The 16,848-nt window shown below is 40.2% G+C and overlaps 1 protein-coding gene across 1 annotated transcript; it reads left to right on the forward strand.

Annotated features, from left to right (window-relative positions):
* The first annotated feature begins 2,517 nt into the window (after window positions 1-2,517).
* On the forward strand, window positions 2,518-12,157 carry THOC3 (THO complex subunit 3). The gene is made up of 6 exons (XM_004284842.3): window positions 2,518-2,881; window positions 3,680-3,836; window positions 5,250-5,454; window positions 8,790-8,951; window positions 9,071-9,171; window positions 11,560-12,157. Exons 1-6 carry the CDS (start codon window positions 2,615-2,617, stop codon window positions 11,721-11,723), a joined length of 1,056 nt encoding a protein of 351 aa, XP_004284890.1. The 5' UTR covers window positions 2,518-2,614; the 3' UTR covers window positions 11,724-12,157.
* Window positions 12,158-16,848: the final 4,691 nt, after the last annotated feature.

The following is a 16,848-nucleotide window of genomic DNA, read 5'->3' on the forward strand; positions in this document are numbered from 1 at the left end:
TAGCACAGGCTCCAGACGCGCAGGCTCAGTAGTTGTGGCTCTCGGGCCTAGTTGCTCCATGGCATGTGGGATGCTGCCAGACCAGGGCTCGAACCCGTGTCCCCTGCATTAGCAGGCAGATTCTCAACCACTGTGCCACCAGGGAAGCCCCTGGAATTATTATTTTTGATCTGATTCTGCCCTGAATGACTCAAGTTCCTATGACACCCATACATAAAAACATCCTGCAGAGTCTGAGCAAAGATCAGCTCCCAAAGAGAATTTCTGGGTTGCAGAAGGGACTATAACAATGGTCCATCGACTATATTTTTCAAAAAATGTGAAGATCATAATAGCATGGAAATGCTGGGGAATTTTTATATAGATTCAAGGAGACTAAGGAGACATGATACAGTATAAAATCCTAGACTAGATCTTGTACTGGAGGAAGAAAAATGCTCTAAGGATATTAGTGGGTAAACAGACACAATTGAAATACAGACAGTAGATTAAATTCTATGTTACTGTTCAAATTACCAAAGTTTATAACTATGCTAGGGATAGGAAACAGAATATCCTTATTCTTCGGAAATACTCATTGAAATCTTTAGGTGTAAAGAATAATGATGTATGCAACTTACTCAAACATTTAGGCAAAAGAGTAATACGTGTATGTATAGACACAGCAAATGGAACAAATGCTAAAACCAGGTGAACCTGGGCCATGGGAATAACAGCGCTCTTACTACTCTTGCAACTTTTCTGTAAATTTGTTAGTTTTTCCAAACAAAAAGTTTTTTAAAAAGTGGCCCATGCCTCTGTTCCCCTGAATTTTATCTCTTTGAGACTCTCTGACTTCAGTCTCATAGTCCCCAGAAATGTGCTATTACAACTGTCTCAGTGAAGAGCAGTGGGATACACTTATCACAACGGAGGTTCTAACATTTGTGTTTACAGAATATAGAAAAAGAACTCAGGGAAAATGAAATAAAAAACACATAACATACAAAAATACAGAATTAATACAGAAATTCAAAGAATTACATTTGTAACCTAGAGGTTTCAGATACTAAGAATCAGAGTGTAGAATTTGAAGTCAGTACCTCTAATACCAGCCATGTGACCTGGAGCAGGACATTTTACCTCTTCTTTCTTCAGTGTCCTTATCTGGGACCGAGAGATATAAATTCTCAGTGTATGTAGGAAAAAAAACATGCGAGCATATGAAGAAGATTCCTGAAAATGAAAGCTAAGGAGGGAAAACTAGATACCAAATAATCTCCCACCCCAAGATCTTAGTGATGTCATCAATATTCTTTGGAGTCTAAAAAGCTTTGAAGTCTCCAAGAATTTCTAGTTTTAAAGGGGTAGGGAAGTGAATTGGGGAAAGAAAAGGGCCTCATTTCCTAAGGCCCCTCTCAGAACCTTGTGCTTTATATGTGGACTCACTTAGTATTTAGGACCTTATGACACTCTCCCATGCAGCTGGTGGAAATGTAGATTGTTAGAACTTCTTCAGGTGTTTTGGCAATATTTATTCAAATAAAAAAGTGCATATGTGCACAATGAAGTTTGTATAGGGATGTTCACTGCAGTATTGTCCTAAAAGCAAATCATGGACACAAAATGTCCACCAAAGGGATCAGTCAAATAAACTATTACGCATCTATATCATTAAAGACTGCATCCATGAAAAGAATGAGACATATGCATATACTGATACGAAATGATTTCTTACAGGTGTTTACCATAGAAAACAAGTTATGTAAGGAATGCTACCATTTTGAGGGGTGGGGTAGGATACACACACACCTATCTACCTCTCCCAAGGTGCTTATTTACACTTAAACTATCTCTGGAAGGCCACAAAAGAAATTTAACAATATTTTTTGGAACGTATGGGTGTGAAGTGTGGGGAATAGTCTAAAGGGCATGACACAGGCAGACATTTACTTTTCACTCTGTATCTTATATATTTTTGCATATATAATCATGTGAATATAGCCCCTTCTAAAAACAAAGAATTTGTATATTTAAAAACATCCCCAAACCCCTCCCCAACACCTCCACCTCTTCCTCCCCTCCCCTCCCCTCCCCCTCCCCCTCCCCTCCCCCACCTCCTCTTCCCCACTACCTCCTCCTCCCCTCCTCCTTCTTCCTCCCGCCCCTGCAAACTCCTAGCCCTTTACCCGGGACAAGTTCACCAACTCGTCCTTCTCCAGCAAGAAATTGAGAGCCTTCAGCTCAGAGATGTGGCTGACAGGTGGGGAGCAACCCTAGAAAAAAGGTGTTTCTGACTGACGGCGAACGGAGGTTTAGGAGAAATGCGTTGGTTTATTTCTTCGATTAAACAGGGATACAAATATATATACCAAGTAGTAGGTAAGGGTAAAATAAAGACCCTAAAAACCTCCTAACCGTTATTTGTAAGGAAAACTTAAAGTGGAACCATGACTATTTGAAAAGGCAAAAAGCGGGCGCGCGCTGCAGGCTGGGACTTGTAGTCCCTTCTGGATGGTCCACAGTGCGGCTGCGCGGAAGAGTGGGCGCTCTCCCGTGCGCATGCGTGCGGCGGCGGCGGCAGGGCTAACTGCAGTCCCGCAGAGTCAACCCAGCCGGTGTCAGGCAGCTCGGCATGGCGATCCCCGCGGCGTCCATGGGGCCCTCGGCGCTGGGCCAGAGCGGTCCTGGCTCGATGGCTCCCTGGTGCTCAGTGAACAGCGGCCCGACGCGCTACGTGCTCGGGATGCAAGAGCTGTTCCGCGGCCACAGCAAGACGCGCGAGTTCCCGGCCCATAGCGCCAAGGTGCACTCGGTGGCCTGGAGCTGCGACGGGCGTCGCCTGGCCTCGGGGTCCTTCGACAAGACGGCCAGCGTCTTCCTGCTGGAGAAGGACCGGTTGGTGAGCCGCTAGGACCCGGCCCAGGCTAGGGAGAAGGACTGTGGTAAAGCGAGGTGTGGTGGCAAGGAGAGAACGGGGGTGAGGAGTGTGGAGGTGAGGAAAGGGGAGGAAGGTGAAGGGGTGTGGAGACGAGGGGCGTGTGTGATGCGAGACAGAGGAGTATGAGGGTGAGGAGGGGGTGAACGGGCCGGGTGGTAGGGGGTGAAGATGGGGATGCTGGAGAGGAGAACTGGTGGTTAGGGAAGGTGGCCGTGTGTAGGGAGTGTAGTAGTAAGGAGGTGCGAAGATGAGCGGGGAGTCGCGGTGCGGGGATAGTGAAGACCGGGGGTGAGGAGGATGGATGGATGGGCGGTGAGGAGGATGGCGGGGGTGTGGGAGAGTGGTGGGGGGAATTGTGTGGTGGTGAGGGGTGGCTAGGGGCAGTGGTGGTGGGCTCACTGTGGTGGTAAGGAGGGCCTCTCTGAAAATGATAGGGCCTCCATGGCAATGAGCAGGTGGGTTGGGACCCCTTGGTGGCAGAGTAAGGGTAGAAAACCAGAAAGAAGGAGGAAGGCCAGGGAGAGCAAAAGAGTAAGGGCATTGATGTGGAACCCATCCTCAGAACAGTTCAGACTGATTGGGGAGGAAGGGAGGGAGGATATTGGAAGGAGTTTGGGGGAAGAGGCTTGGAAGGATTCGACTCTCTAATTACCCAAACTTTTGTTGGTCACAAGATAGCTCTGTTTAAATAAGGTTGAGAAGTTACATGGGGAGGCAGGTACATATGGGTGAAGTGACATCTGTATTCTGTTCTTTCAGGTCAAAGAAAACAATTATCGGGGACATGGGGATAGTGTGGACCAGCTCTGTTGGCATCCAAGTAATCCTGATCTCTTTGTCACTGCATCTGGAGACAAAACCATTCGCATCTGGGATGTGAGGACTACAAAATGCATCGCCACTGTGAACACTAAAGGTGACTATTCAGAGAGTGGGCAGTAGGAAGATAAGCTACTTATAGTTATTCAACAAGCATTTTGCAAGTATCTTCTCTGTGCATGACTCTGTAGGTATAGGACATCCTGAGCTGAATAAGACAGTTTCCAGCTCCAAGGATATTAGGGTTTAGTGCAAGGAGAGAGACATATGTATAAAAAAAACACTAACGTAATATGACGTGGTCATCCTGTAACGGAGAAGTCTACAAAGTGGATACCCAGAATGGAAATGCTTAAGTCTGCCTGAGGGAGATAGGGAGGGCCTCACAGAATTTGAGCAAACTCTTAGGGTAGCCATATAGATTTAGTGGTCAGGGTACATTGGGTGAGCAGCTCTAGCAGGGAAGAGCATGTGCAAAGGAATGGAGAATTTGGGAAACTGCTGATAGGCTAGAATGGCTGATCTTGGAATAAATGGCTTTGATGGTCTGGGAGAAAATGACCTGGAAGTTGTGCAGTACATTTGCAGACTGCTTTTCACCACATATTACCTTATAAACATTGAGGCCCTTTATTAAATTTTATTGACTAAGATGTTATTGATTATAAGATGCATCAGTATTTTATGGACCATTAGGAAAGAAAATAAAGTTTTATTTATCATATAGTCATGATACACTGAAAGTTTTGAGATGTATCCTGATGCATTCTAAGATACATTATAGGTAATAAAGTGTGAAAAAATATGCATCTTAGAATCAGTAAAGTTGATGAAATTTTTGATTGATGTATTCAATGTGGGCTACTGGACTTTGTTGGCAAGACTTGTACCTGGAGGTGGAATGATGTGGTTTCCCCAACTAGACAACTGGTGATATGTGAGTGATTTAGGTGGTATATGGATGAACATTAGAAACTGATTGTGTATATATTTTAATGCCTACTAGAAAAAAAGAACTAGCCTATAGAATTTATTGCTAAAGTAAAGCTATTTAAGTAAAAATTTGGGGGGTCAATTTTAATAAAAATCTTGAGTGAAGAAAAGTATAGCTGTTACATGGATAGTACAAAAATTGTGAAAATGGCATGTGAATGACTGGAGTTTGGGAAGTGCTGGTGTAAGAGAGTTAGAGGCTTTGGTGTCAAGTCTGCGTTTAGATCTTGGCTCTGTTACTTCACAGCTTTGACACTTTGGCTCATTTCTCTTCCATTTTTTCTTCTGTAAAATGGGGGTAAAAAGTGTCCCTTAAAGAAACATGAGAACTAAAGGGGGACATTTGTAGATGAATGTGCTGGACTCCCAGTTGATCTGTAAATGGTAGTTCCCTTCTGTTGACGAGGACCTTAGTGAATGAGCTCTGGCGATAGCTCTAGTTTTTCTATGATAACAAAATAAACTTCTGGAGGATTATGGACTAACATTATCTTGCTGATTGTATTTGGGTTCCCAGGGGAAAACATCAATATCTGCTGGAGTCCCGATGGACAGACCATTGCTGTAGGCAACAAGGATGATGTGGTGACGTTCATTGATGCCAAGACACACCGTTCCAAAGCGGAGGAGCAGTTCAAGTTTGAGGTCAATGAAATCTCCTGGAACAATGACAATAACATGTTCTTCCTGACAAATGGCAATGGTTGTATCAACATACTCAGGTGAGGGGTTCTAGCTGAAGGGACTGTCATATCTTTGCACTGGGTGCTGTGGTGGATACCAAGGTGAATTAGATGTGAGTCTATTCTGAAGGACCCAAAAGGACTAATACAGTTGACCTTTGAACAACACGGATTTGAACTGCTCAGGTCCACTTATATGTGGATTTTTTCAAGAGCAAATATTACAGTCCTACCTGATCCGGGGTTGGTTGAATCTGGGATGTGGAACCTCGGATACAGAGGAACCGTGGATACAGAGGACCAACTAAGTTATATGTAGATTTTTGACTGTGCAGAGAATTGGCACCCCTAACCTTCTTGTTCAAGGTTCAACTGTAGTAATAAAGAATTCTAATCTCTCTTGAGCACCTTTGAACTAGGCCCCTTATATTTTACTGAGTCCTCAGAGAACTCCTAGGGAGTCGATGGTGTGCTTCCCATTTCACAGATGAGGATCAGGGACTCAGAGTCACTAGTCAGCTGGTGAGCACTAGAACTGGATGCACTTGGAATTATAGCTAATTCGTACCCTTAAAGTCTCCACTTAAATATCACTTCCCCTCCGGGGAAGCCATCTTCACCCCCAAGGTTAGAAACTTATTTTGTGTACTTCCTGTTGGAAGCATTTCTCATTCTACATTATAATTGCATGTTTATTTCTCTGTATCTTCCATTAGACTGTAAACTCCATGAAGGTAGGGACTGTATTTAACTTGTTTACTGTTAAATCCCTAGTGCCTAGCCCAGTATCTGCTACACAAAATTAGGATCTCAGTGAATATTCTCTAAATGAATGAAACTGTGGAATTGAAATTGAGATCTGTCTGATTCTGTTCTTTCTGTTATCTTGGGTGAGCAATGCAAGGCAGAGTGAAATAGGCTCTGTGTGAGAGGCTGGGAGTTTGCTGTAGAATCCCAAGGAAAGAAACTTAGATTGATTGTGGCAGTTGGGGGTTGAAGGAGGCAGCTTCTGAGCTTGACCTTGAAAGATTAGTTGAATTTTAAGAATCAGCAAAAGGGAACTGCACAATGGACAAAACAAGTGATAATTAGCATGATTTATTTAGAGAGTAGTTGGTAGATCAGGGTTGCTGGGAGTGGTGGCAGATAAGGTGTCTGAAGAGAGACGTCCTGAAACGGGAAGATAAAGCTGAAGTATAATTTGAGACCAGGTTATTTGGGTCTGGAATTCTATGCATAGCAATTTGAACTTTATTCTGTAGGCAGTGTTTTTTGCTGTTGTTTTTTTTAAGCTTTTTTATTAGAAAATAAAACAGATACAGAAAACCACGAAATATAAATGTGTAGCTTAATGAACTATTATATGCTTAACACCTGTGTAACTCCACCAGGTCAAGAAATAGTACTTTGCTGGCCACCTCAGAAGTCTTGCCATGGGCTTTGTCCTTCCTAATCAAAACTCCCTCCCCCCAAAACAGTCTTGATTTTTATATTTCTTTGTAGTTTTAGCTACCAAGTGTGCATCTCTAGATACTCTAATTTTGCCCACTTAAAAAAGTTTGATATGCCTTTTAAGTCAGCTAAACTACGGAGTCCCCCTCCATCCCTTTCTTTTACTTAGAACTTAGCTGTTGAAAAAGCAGGCTGTTAACCTGTGGAGCTTGTCCCAGTCTGGATTTTGCTGATTCCAAATGCTTGCTTATTTGTTGGAATTTAAGAGACATTTCCTCTAATCTGTTTGGTCACCCAGGAATATAGTTCATTTAGAGAAAGCAGGATAAATGGTTGATTCTTTCCCTTTGTCATTAGGTAATGAGTTAGTTCTCTATCACCTCCAAAGATGATCACCTAGGGTTTTTTAAATAAAAAAGAATGATTATGGACTCATGGATTTAAGCATGGTAGAAGTGTTTCAGTCTATCGTAATCATTATCCTTATTGAAGCTCAAATTATCTTATTTTTGGCAAATAGGATCCTCTTCAAGTTGGTTCCTGAGTCGTTTTTTCTTTTTTTTTTTTTTGACATAATCCTATTAGTCTTCAGTTTCTTGCTCTCTGGTATGACAAGATATGCCAGGTTCATCTTGTGTTTTTCCTGCCTCAAATCTTTAATCAGAAAATTCTGAGAATTCCTGGATTCTTCTACTAGAAAATAATATTGGAGCTAGGAATGTCCATATTGTTGGGTTGACTGTTTATAGACCTTTCCAGTGGACAGAGCTAAGAAGTATATGTATTGTATATACCTTAAAGATAAAATACTTTGTGAATTCATACTGATAACTTCCAGTTAAAATCTCTTTCCTTCCAAACTGAGTGTTCTGGTTCTCAGAGATGCAGGGGATTATAGAATTTGAATGTCCCATGGTTGCTTATTATCTTCATCCCTTGTTACACATACAGATATTTCAGAGTAGCAATACTACCACCACCACCACCAATATGATTGCTTAAAATAGTAAATTTTGCTTTTTGAATATGCTTTCCTCATTCTTCCTCCATTAAAAAAAATAGTCAATACTATATATTGTCAGATTATACAGCTATTACATATTATACCTTAAACATATATAATTTCCACAAGAAACTACGTATTTAATGCTCATTACCAGCCTGGTAAGTCTGGTACATCTCTAGTCACTGATTGTCAAAACTCACTTTCCAGTTTTGATTCCTCAGGAAGAGCTCAGGGGAACAAGATTCCCTGAGTTCATACTTATTATAGCTTATATACTTCTAAAATTTTAAGATACTTTATGGGGCTTCCCTGGTGGCGCAGTGGTTGAGAGTCCGCCTGCCCATGCAGGGGACATAGGTTCGTGCCCTGGTCCGGGAAGAACCCACATGCCGCGGAGCGGCTGGGCCCGTGAGCCATGGCCGCTGAGCCTGTGCGTCCGGAGCCTGTGCTCCTCAATGGGAGAGGCCACAACAGTGAGAGGCCCGCATACCGCAAAGAAAAAAAAAGATACTTTATTATATTGTGCTTATTATTTGAACTTTTTATAATTAATAGTTTTGCTAGATATAAACATTTCAATTCATATATTCTTGCTGGTGTATCTTAAGTATGTTACTCCATTTTCTTTTCGCATAAAGTGTTACTGTCAAAAAGTCTGATGACAATCTAATTTAAAGTCCAGTAATTTTACTACTATACGTCTTCTTGTTGGTTAGTCTGGGTTCATATTCTCAGGTATGTGGTGTTTCAGTGTATTGTTTGACATCTTTTTATTTCAGGAAAGTTGTTTTGAAATTCCAGTCTTTGATATTTGTTCTGTTTTCTTACTTCCATTTTCTTCTTAGTGTCTCCTCTTACCGTCTTAGTACCACGGTCCTCTTCCCCCAGTTTGATTGCTGTTTGTCTTGTTTCTCAGCTACCCAGAGCTGAAGCCTGTGCAGTCTATCAACGCCCATCCATCCAACTGCATCTGTATCAAGTTTGACCCCATGGGGAAGTATTTTGCCACAGGAAGCGCAGATGCTTTGGTCAGCCTCTGGGATGTAGACGAGTTAGTGTGTGTTCGGTGCTTTTCCAGGTAAGCAACTCTGCCAGCACTTTCCTTGTTGGATAAATTTGTTTTATGTCATGTTGGGTGAAACTGGGCCCTCTTCTCACTGGGTTATTTTAATGTCTCCTCTGTCTACTCTGTTATAGGCTGGATTGGCCTGTGAGGACCCTCAGTTTTAGCCATGATGGGAAAATGCTGGCATCGGCATCGGAAGATCATTTCATCGACATTGCTGAAGTAGAGACAGGTAACTATAATGAGACTCCTCTGTCTTTCATTTCTGGCCATCAGGCCTTCTCCTGTTTTCATCTCTGCTCATTACTACTTGGCCAGCATTAGTATAAATGGGTATTAGCATAAATGCCAGCATTAGCACAAACTCCTTAAGGCAAGTTTGTTTATTATGACTATTGTAGTCAGGTAATGGAGGGAGCAAAGAGTTAGGAAAGAAAGGGGCAGGTCTGAAAGAGAGTGATTAAAGAAAATGTTTTACATTTTATTCAGTTTTAATTCTTCCATTATAACAAAATTTTTAAAATACAGAAAGGGAGAAGAATGAATGAATAAATGGATGGATGGATGAATGAGTGAATGATCCTACCATTTAAATACAACCTCTTTTAGCATTGCGGGATATTTCTATCTTTTGCCTGTATGTGGACTTAAAAAATACATATATACATTTTATAATTTAAGAAATTATTAAAATAGATGTGATTTGTTTTAAAAAGCAACAGAACAACTTGAAAATAGAAAAATGAGAGGTGAGTATTCATTTTACAAAAGAATTTCTCCAGATTTATTTTTTAATGTAGCTTTATTGTTTTTGGAAATACATGATACTTTATTAAAAGAATTCAAACTATAGAAAACTTCAAAGAAAGTAAAAAGCTTGACATTCCACGATTTAAAGAGTGCCACTCTTGATAGCATTTTGGTGAGCATTGTCCAGCCATCCAGACATGCAGCTCCTTCATGTCCCCTCGTGTTCATGTGATGCAGGCATGCTCTCCTGCTGCTCCGGGGCCCTCCCTCCTCACCTGCAGGATCTTACAGCTTCTTACATGGCGATGGCTGTTGAGCTCTACTGCTGTTTTTAATGGGGTTTAGAATTCCGTTGGCTATACCAGTATATACCTAAGCTGCCCCACTCTTAGATGGCTTCTGGTCTTTACACCATTATAAATGATTCTTTGATGAGTATCATTTTACTTATGTAGTAATCCTTTTGGGTAAAATTGGGATTGCTGAGTCCAAACTGCTCACATCTTGTCAGGAACCAAACTTCCTTACAGAAGAGTTATTGCAGTGTTTACTCGCAGCAGCAACGCATGCATGGAGTTAAAGGCCAAAAGGGAAATGGAAGGGGAGTAGCAGCCTCCGACACCATTTTTTATGTCTGTGTAACACAGAAATTTGCTCAGACATGTGGCTATAGATTGCCAGATCCTAGCATTATGAAGAGTGGTTAACTGTCCCTGAAATAGATTACTTAAAAAAAACAACAACAACTATATACAAAGCAGAAACAGACTCACAGACATAGAAAACAAACTTATGGTTTACTAAAGGGGGAAGGGAGTGGGGGGAGGGATAAATTAGGAGTATGGGATTAACAGATACAAACTACTCTATGTAAAATAAATAAGCAACAAGGATTTACTGTATACTGCAGGGAACTATATTCAATATCTTGTAATAACCTGTAATGGAAAGTGATCTGAAAAAAAAAGAAAAAAAACAAATCAAAACTAAATCACTTTGCTGTACATGCTCTACACCTGAAACTAACACAGTATTGTAAATCAACTATACTTCAATAAAAAAATCTTCTTTATACACTTACACACACATATATATATATGCATATGTGTGTGTATATATATATATATAAAAACAGCTTTATTCAAATATAATTCACATACCATATAGTTGACCAGTTTGAAGTGTATAATTCAGTGTATCATGCATTTTTAAATCAGCACCACACTGTGAACATTTTACTACATTAATCTTAACTCTAAGGTTGAAAAAATGTTAAGCAGGACTAAAAAAAATGGCTTTGGAAAAATTATGTTTAATTTCCACAAGTAGGAAGAAAAATTTTTGGAAAAAGAAATCTATTTGCAAGTCATTGTGGTTTAGTAGAAAGATCTGTGGCTTTGGAAACAGGCTGACTTCCTGTGCTGACTCTGCTGTTTCCCTTTTTATTTCCCCTGCTGCTTCTTTGAGGTGTGACTTAACTGTTCAATCACCTGTTTCTTTATAAAATGGGGTTTAAAATCATTACTTGCCTTGCTGGATTGTCATTATACTTTATTAAGATAAAGTATAATCCATCTGATTCATAAGGGGTGCTCAACAAACAGCTGCTGTTGCTGTTTTTTCAGGAAGGGTAGAATCGGGTTCAGAGCACAGGCTCTTAAGTTAACTGGCCTGCGTTCACATCCTGCTCTGCCACCCACTGCCTCGTGACCCCTCTGCGCCTCAGTGTTCTCTGCAAAATGGGGTAGTAATTGTACTTATCCTATAGGGTTATTAAGCAGATTAAATGATTTAATGTAGGTAAGTGCTTAATGAGTATGGTCTCTTATTATTAATGTATTGATTGGTTTCTCTATATTGATTTTTATAGGAGACAAGCTGTGGGAGGTACAGTGTGAGTCCCCCACCTTCACCGTGGCTTGGCACCCCAAAAGGCCTCTACTGGCATTTGCCTGTGATGACAAAGATGGCAAATATGACAGCAGTCGGGAAGCTGGAACTGTGAAACTTTTTGGGCTTCCTAATGATTCCTGATAGGGGGACCTGATGTATGGAGAAGGCCCAGGCAGAGGCAGGCTTCCATTGTATAGTTAGTTTGATCTGTTCTCTTGGAGTTGGTGGGCACCTAAAGTATTTATAAATTGGTATAAATTATACAAGTCTTTTATCAGGCTGCCCATTCCAGTCTCCTTCGTATTTGTTATGGTAGCTGTTCCCGTTCCTTGCCCCCTGCAGGAGGGCTCTGCAGTGATGACACCAACATACCTTGTCCTGTCTTTCTGCTTTTGGGGATATGGTGGACTTTGTTGGGCTTGCTTCTGCTTGCTACCTAGTTTGAAGGGGTGGGTGAGGAAGGGTGAGACGGGGATGGAGATTTTTTATAATAAAAAAGAAATACATTTACTGTTGAGAATTGAGCATTTAATAAAACTGACTTTTTAATTATGGGACTTCTAGGACTTTAAAAATTATGGTAACATCATTATTATTTTCTTATGTTTTTTTAAATTTTATTTTATATATTTATTTTTTTATTAATTTAATTTTTATTTATTTTTTTGTTACCATTTTATACATATTAGTGTATACATGTCAATCCCAATCTCCCAATTCATCACAAGACGACCACCCCCCGCCACTTTCCCCCCTTGGTGTCCATACGTTTGTTCTCTACATCTTTGTCTCAATTTCTGCCCTGCAAACCAGTTCATCTGTACCATTTTTCTAGGTTCCACATATATGTGTTAATATACAATATTTGTTTTTCTCTTTCTGACTTACTTCACTCTGTATGACAGTCTCTAGATCCATCCACGTCTCTACAAATAACCCAATTTCATTCCTTTTTATGGCTGAGTAATATTCCATTGTATATATGTACCACATCTTCTTTATCCATTCGTCTTGTCGATGGGCATTTAGGTTGCTTCCATGTCCTGGCTATTGTAAATAGTGCTGCAATGAACATTGGGGTGCATGTGTCTTTTTGAATTATGGTTTTCTCTGGGTATATGCCCAGGAGTGGGATTACTGGGTTGTATGGTAGTTCTATTTTTAGTGTTTTAAGGAACCTCCATATTGTTCTCCATAGTGGCTGTATCAATTTACATTCCCACCAACAGCACAAGATGCTTCCCTTTTCTCCACACCCTCTCCAGCATTTGTTGTTTTTAGATTTTCAGATGATGCCCATTCTAACTGGTGTGAGGTGATACCTCATTGTAGTTTTGATTTGCATTTCTCCAGTAATTAGTGATGTTGAGCAGCTTTTCATGTGCCTCTTGGCCATCTGTATGTCTTCTTTGGAGAAGTGTCTATTTAGGTCTTCTGCCCATTTTTGGATAGGGTTGGTTTTTTTTTTAATATTGAGCTGCATGGGCTGTTTATATATTTTGGAGATTAATCCTTTGTCCGTTGATTCGTTTGCAAATATTTTCTCCCATTCTGAGGGTTGTCTTTTCATCTTGTTTATGGTTTCCTTTGCTGTGCAAAAGCTTTTAAGTTTCATTAGGTCCCATTTGTTTATTTTTGTTTTTATTTCCATTACTCTAGGAGGTGGGTCAAAAGGGATCTTGCTGCATATTATGTCAGAGTGTTCTGCCTGTGTTTTCCTCTAAGAGTTTTATAATGTCCGGCCTTACATTTAGGTTTTTAATCCATTTTGAGTTTATTTTTGTGTATGGTGTAGGGAGTGTTCTAATTTCACTCTTTTACATGTAGCTGTCCAGTTTTCCCAGCACCACTTATTGAAGAGACTGTCTCTTCTCCATGTTTATTCTTGCCTCCTTTGTCATAGATTAGGTGACCATAGGTGTGTGGGTTTATCTCTGGGCTTTCTGTCCTGTACCATTGATCTATATTTCTGTTTTTGTGCCACTGCCATATTGTCTTGATTACTGTAGCTTTGTAGTATAGTCTGAAGTCTGTAGTCTAGAGTGAGAGGCTTCTATTGATTGTGTGATTGAGAGCTTAGAAACACCTTGAGGCATATTATACTTACTAGGTATTAGGCACTGTTGGAAGGGAGGAGGGAGAGAAAGAGAAGGAACTTGAACTCCAGAGGAGAAAAGGCTATAGGGACATAAACCTGAAGCAAACTAAGCTATGGTTGATTTTTAATCACTTAAACTTGACACTATAGATGTCCCCCTTTTCAGTGACACACAGGGGTAATGACCACCTATCTAATTTGTTGTCCACACCAGAACACTTCAATAGTGTAAGGAGGTGCTCTAATGCTGTAACATCAGGACAACAGGTATAAACTGGAACAGCCCAAGGCGGCTAGGGGTATGTGGTCACCCTGCACAAGGGCAGTGACACTGACACAGTATGGAACGAGGTGTAGTCTATATACAGAGACACAGTACATCTGCAGTGGGCAATATTAATTTCATTGTAACAATGGCAATACTGTCTTGGTTTGCAGCTTTTATTGTCAACTTGCATGTAATAACAAATAACTAACCTAAACTATACTTAGTATGTATTTGCATTAACTTGGTATGTACTGAAATGTACTAGTATGTACTTAGTATATATTAGGCTCTAAGTGCTTTTGCATATATTAACTCATTTAATCCTCTGAATAGCCTTATGAGGTTGGTGCTAATATCATTCCCACTTTTGTGAAAAGGAAGCTAAGACAGGGTAGGAACTTGCCCAGGCTGTACCTAATTTAGGGTTGGATCGAGGCTTTGAGTTTAGGCTCTCTGCCTGTTGTCTTAAACCTTACTGCCTACTGACTCTCAAATAACAGAAGACTTAACTGCACATAGAACAGAATATAAATTTCAACTTTGACAATGTAAAAGCTAGGTTTGGAAGGTAGACAGGAGGTAGAAAAAAGGGAAGATGGTATGAATGTCCTCATTTTACAAAGCGTGATGTTGAGAGAGTATAGTTGATCAACAATGTAGATTTTTAAGTATATCACTACAAGTCAAAGAGATCATGAGCAGTGGAATAACTAATGATGACAGAACTTTACTGAGCAGTGTGGACATAGGAAGAGTGTAAAGGAACTAAACCCTTAGTAAAATAGAAAGTGAACAGATAATGCCTCCAATTTAGTCAGAAAATGGTCATGTAAGAGTGTTACTTGGAAATGGGGAAGAATTCAAAATAACAAATAGTTGGACCTCCCTGGTGTCGCAGTGGTTAATAATCTTCCTGCCAAGGCAGGGGACACGGGTTCGAGCCCTGGTCCGGGAAGATCCCACATGCCACGGAGCAATGAAGCCTGTGCGCCACAACTATAGAGCCTGCGCTCTAGAACCTGCAAGCCACAACTACTGAGCCCACGTACCACAACTACTGAAGCCCGCCCGCCTAGATCCTGTGCTCCACAACAAGAGAAGCCACTGCAATGAAGAGTAGCCCTCGCTCACCGCAACTAGAGAAAGCCAGCACGCAGCAACGAAGACCCAACTCAGCCAAAAATAAATAAATAATAATAATAAAAAAAAACAATAGTTGACGTAAACCTCATAAAAAAGGAAAACCAAACAGCCAGTAAACAGAGAAAAGTGTACGACTTCATTAAGTAATAAGAGAAAAGTGAGTCAAAACCAATGAAACTACATGCCAATCAGTTTGACAAATACATAAGTGAAGTGTGGTAGTATCAGGTATTGTAGACCTGGAGTACTATGGGAATCTTCTACCCTGCTTATACTGGAGTACAAATCGACACAACTACTTTGGAAAGCATTTAGCACTCTCCATCAACTGAAGGTATATAAATAGCCTGTGAGCCAGCAGCCCTCACCCCCGCCCTGTGTAAATGCACCGGAATAACCGGTACAGCAGGATTCCTGTCCATGATTTGCATTCGCACAAACTGAAAACAAACTAAATGTTCATTAAGAGTCAAAAATTAAATAAATTATGTGTATTTGTACAGTGGGAAAACGATCAAGCAATAAAATTGAATGAACTAGAGCTACAGGCTGCAATGTGGATGAATTTTTTAAACCAATGTTGAGTGAAAGAAATAAGATAGAAAAGACTTCATATACTATGATCCTCTACATAAAGTTAGATGTTGACAAAACTAAACTCTTTTGTTAGGGATGCATGCAGGTTAAAGGAAAGGATTGTCAAGAAATGAAGATGGTGTTTAACCTGGAAGAGGAAAGGAGACTGTGATGGGAAAAGGATATGGGGGGGTTTTTGAGATGCTGACAAGTATCAATACTTTCAGATTTGAGTAGTGGTTATGTAAGTATTCTCTTTTTATTTGTCACATTGACAGTTTTGTTCTCTGCACTTCTCAGTACGCATATCGTATTTTACAATTAAAAACCTGAGTAAAGAATCGGTCGCTTCTTGACTGCTGGATGTGGGAGTGGGATGAGACTATTTCATTTTAAGCCCTTCACTACTGTTTGCATTCGCATGTTCATTCATTCAGCATTAGTTGAACATATTCTGTGTACCAAGCACTCTTCTTATTTTATATGTGTTTTAACTCATGTAATCCTCACAAGAGCTCTGTGATATGGGAGCTTATCTCCATTTTATAGATGAGGAAGTTGAGGCCTAGAGTTATAGAACTTGTCCAAGGTTATATAGCTAATGGGTAGTGCCAGGCCCATTTGCCTCAGAGAATCTGAATTTTTACAATACAATCTAAAAGAGAAATTTAATTACTAATTATAAGCAAAAAAATTGCACATTAAAGAAGATGACAAGTTTTCATCTATCCAGTTAGAGAAAAGCACACAGTCTGTCTTTCATACACGTACATCTTGTATTGGCAGGGATTTTCCTTATTAAGCAATTATTTATTGACTGCCTACGTTGTGCTAGGCACAGATGCTGGGGATAAACACTTAATAAAATACACCCCCAATCTTCAAATAACTTGCACTCTACGTGAGGAAATAAGCCAACAGTTGTAGTAGAGGTTATATACCAAGTGATACATCGCTGATGGCAGTATAAAATCTCAGAAATCTTTTGGAAAGAAGTTTGGAGATAGGTACCTCAAGCCTTACAAATGTTCATTTGCTTTGACGTGAAACTCATTTTTATGGATTTTATGGATTTATTGTTATTCTCAATATGGAAAAAAGCCTTCATGCATAAAAACGGTTATTTTGTCTTATAATACTGAAAACTTGGAAAGAATTTAAATGTGTAAAGTGGTTAACCA

This window comes from Orcinus orca, chromosome 3 (assembly GCF_937001465.1).
Source record: "Orcinus orca chromosome 3, mOrcOrc1.1, whole genome shotgun sequence".
NCBI classification, from domain to species: Eukaryota; Metazoa; Chordata; class Mammalia; order Artiodactyla; family Delphinidae; genus Orcinus; species Orcinus orca.

Coding starts and splice junctions, on each gene's coding strand:
- THOC3 (XM_004284842.3), top strand. CDS start 2,615: ATGGCGATCCCCGCGGCGTCCATGGGGCCCTCGGCGCTGGGCCAGAGC. Junction 2,882..3,679: donor TGCTGGAGAAGGACCGGTTG/GTGAGCCGCTAG, acceptor CTGTTCTTTCAG/GTCAAAGAAAACAATTATCG. Junction 9,172..11,559: donor CATTGCTGAAGTAGAGACAG/GTAACTATAATG, acceptor TGATTTTTATAG/GAGACAAGCTGTGGGAGGTA.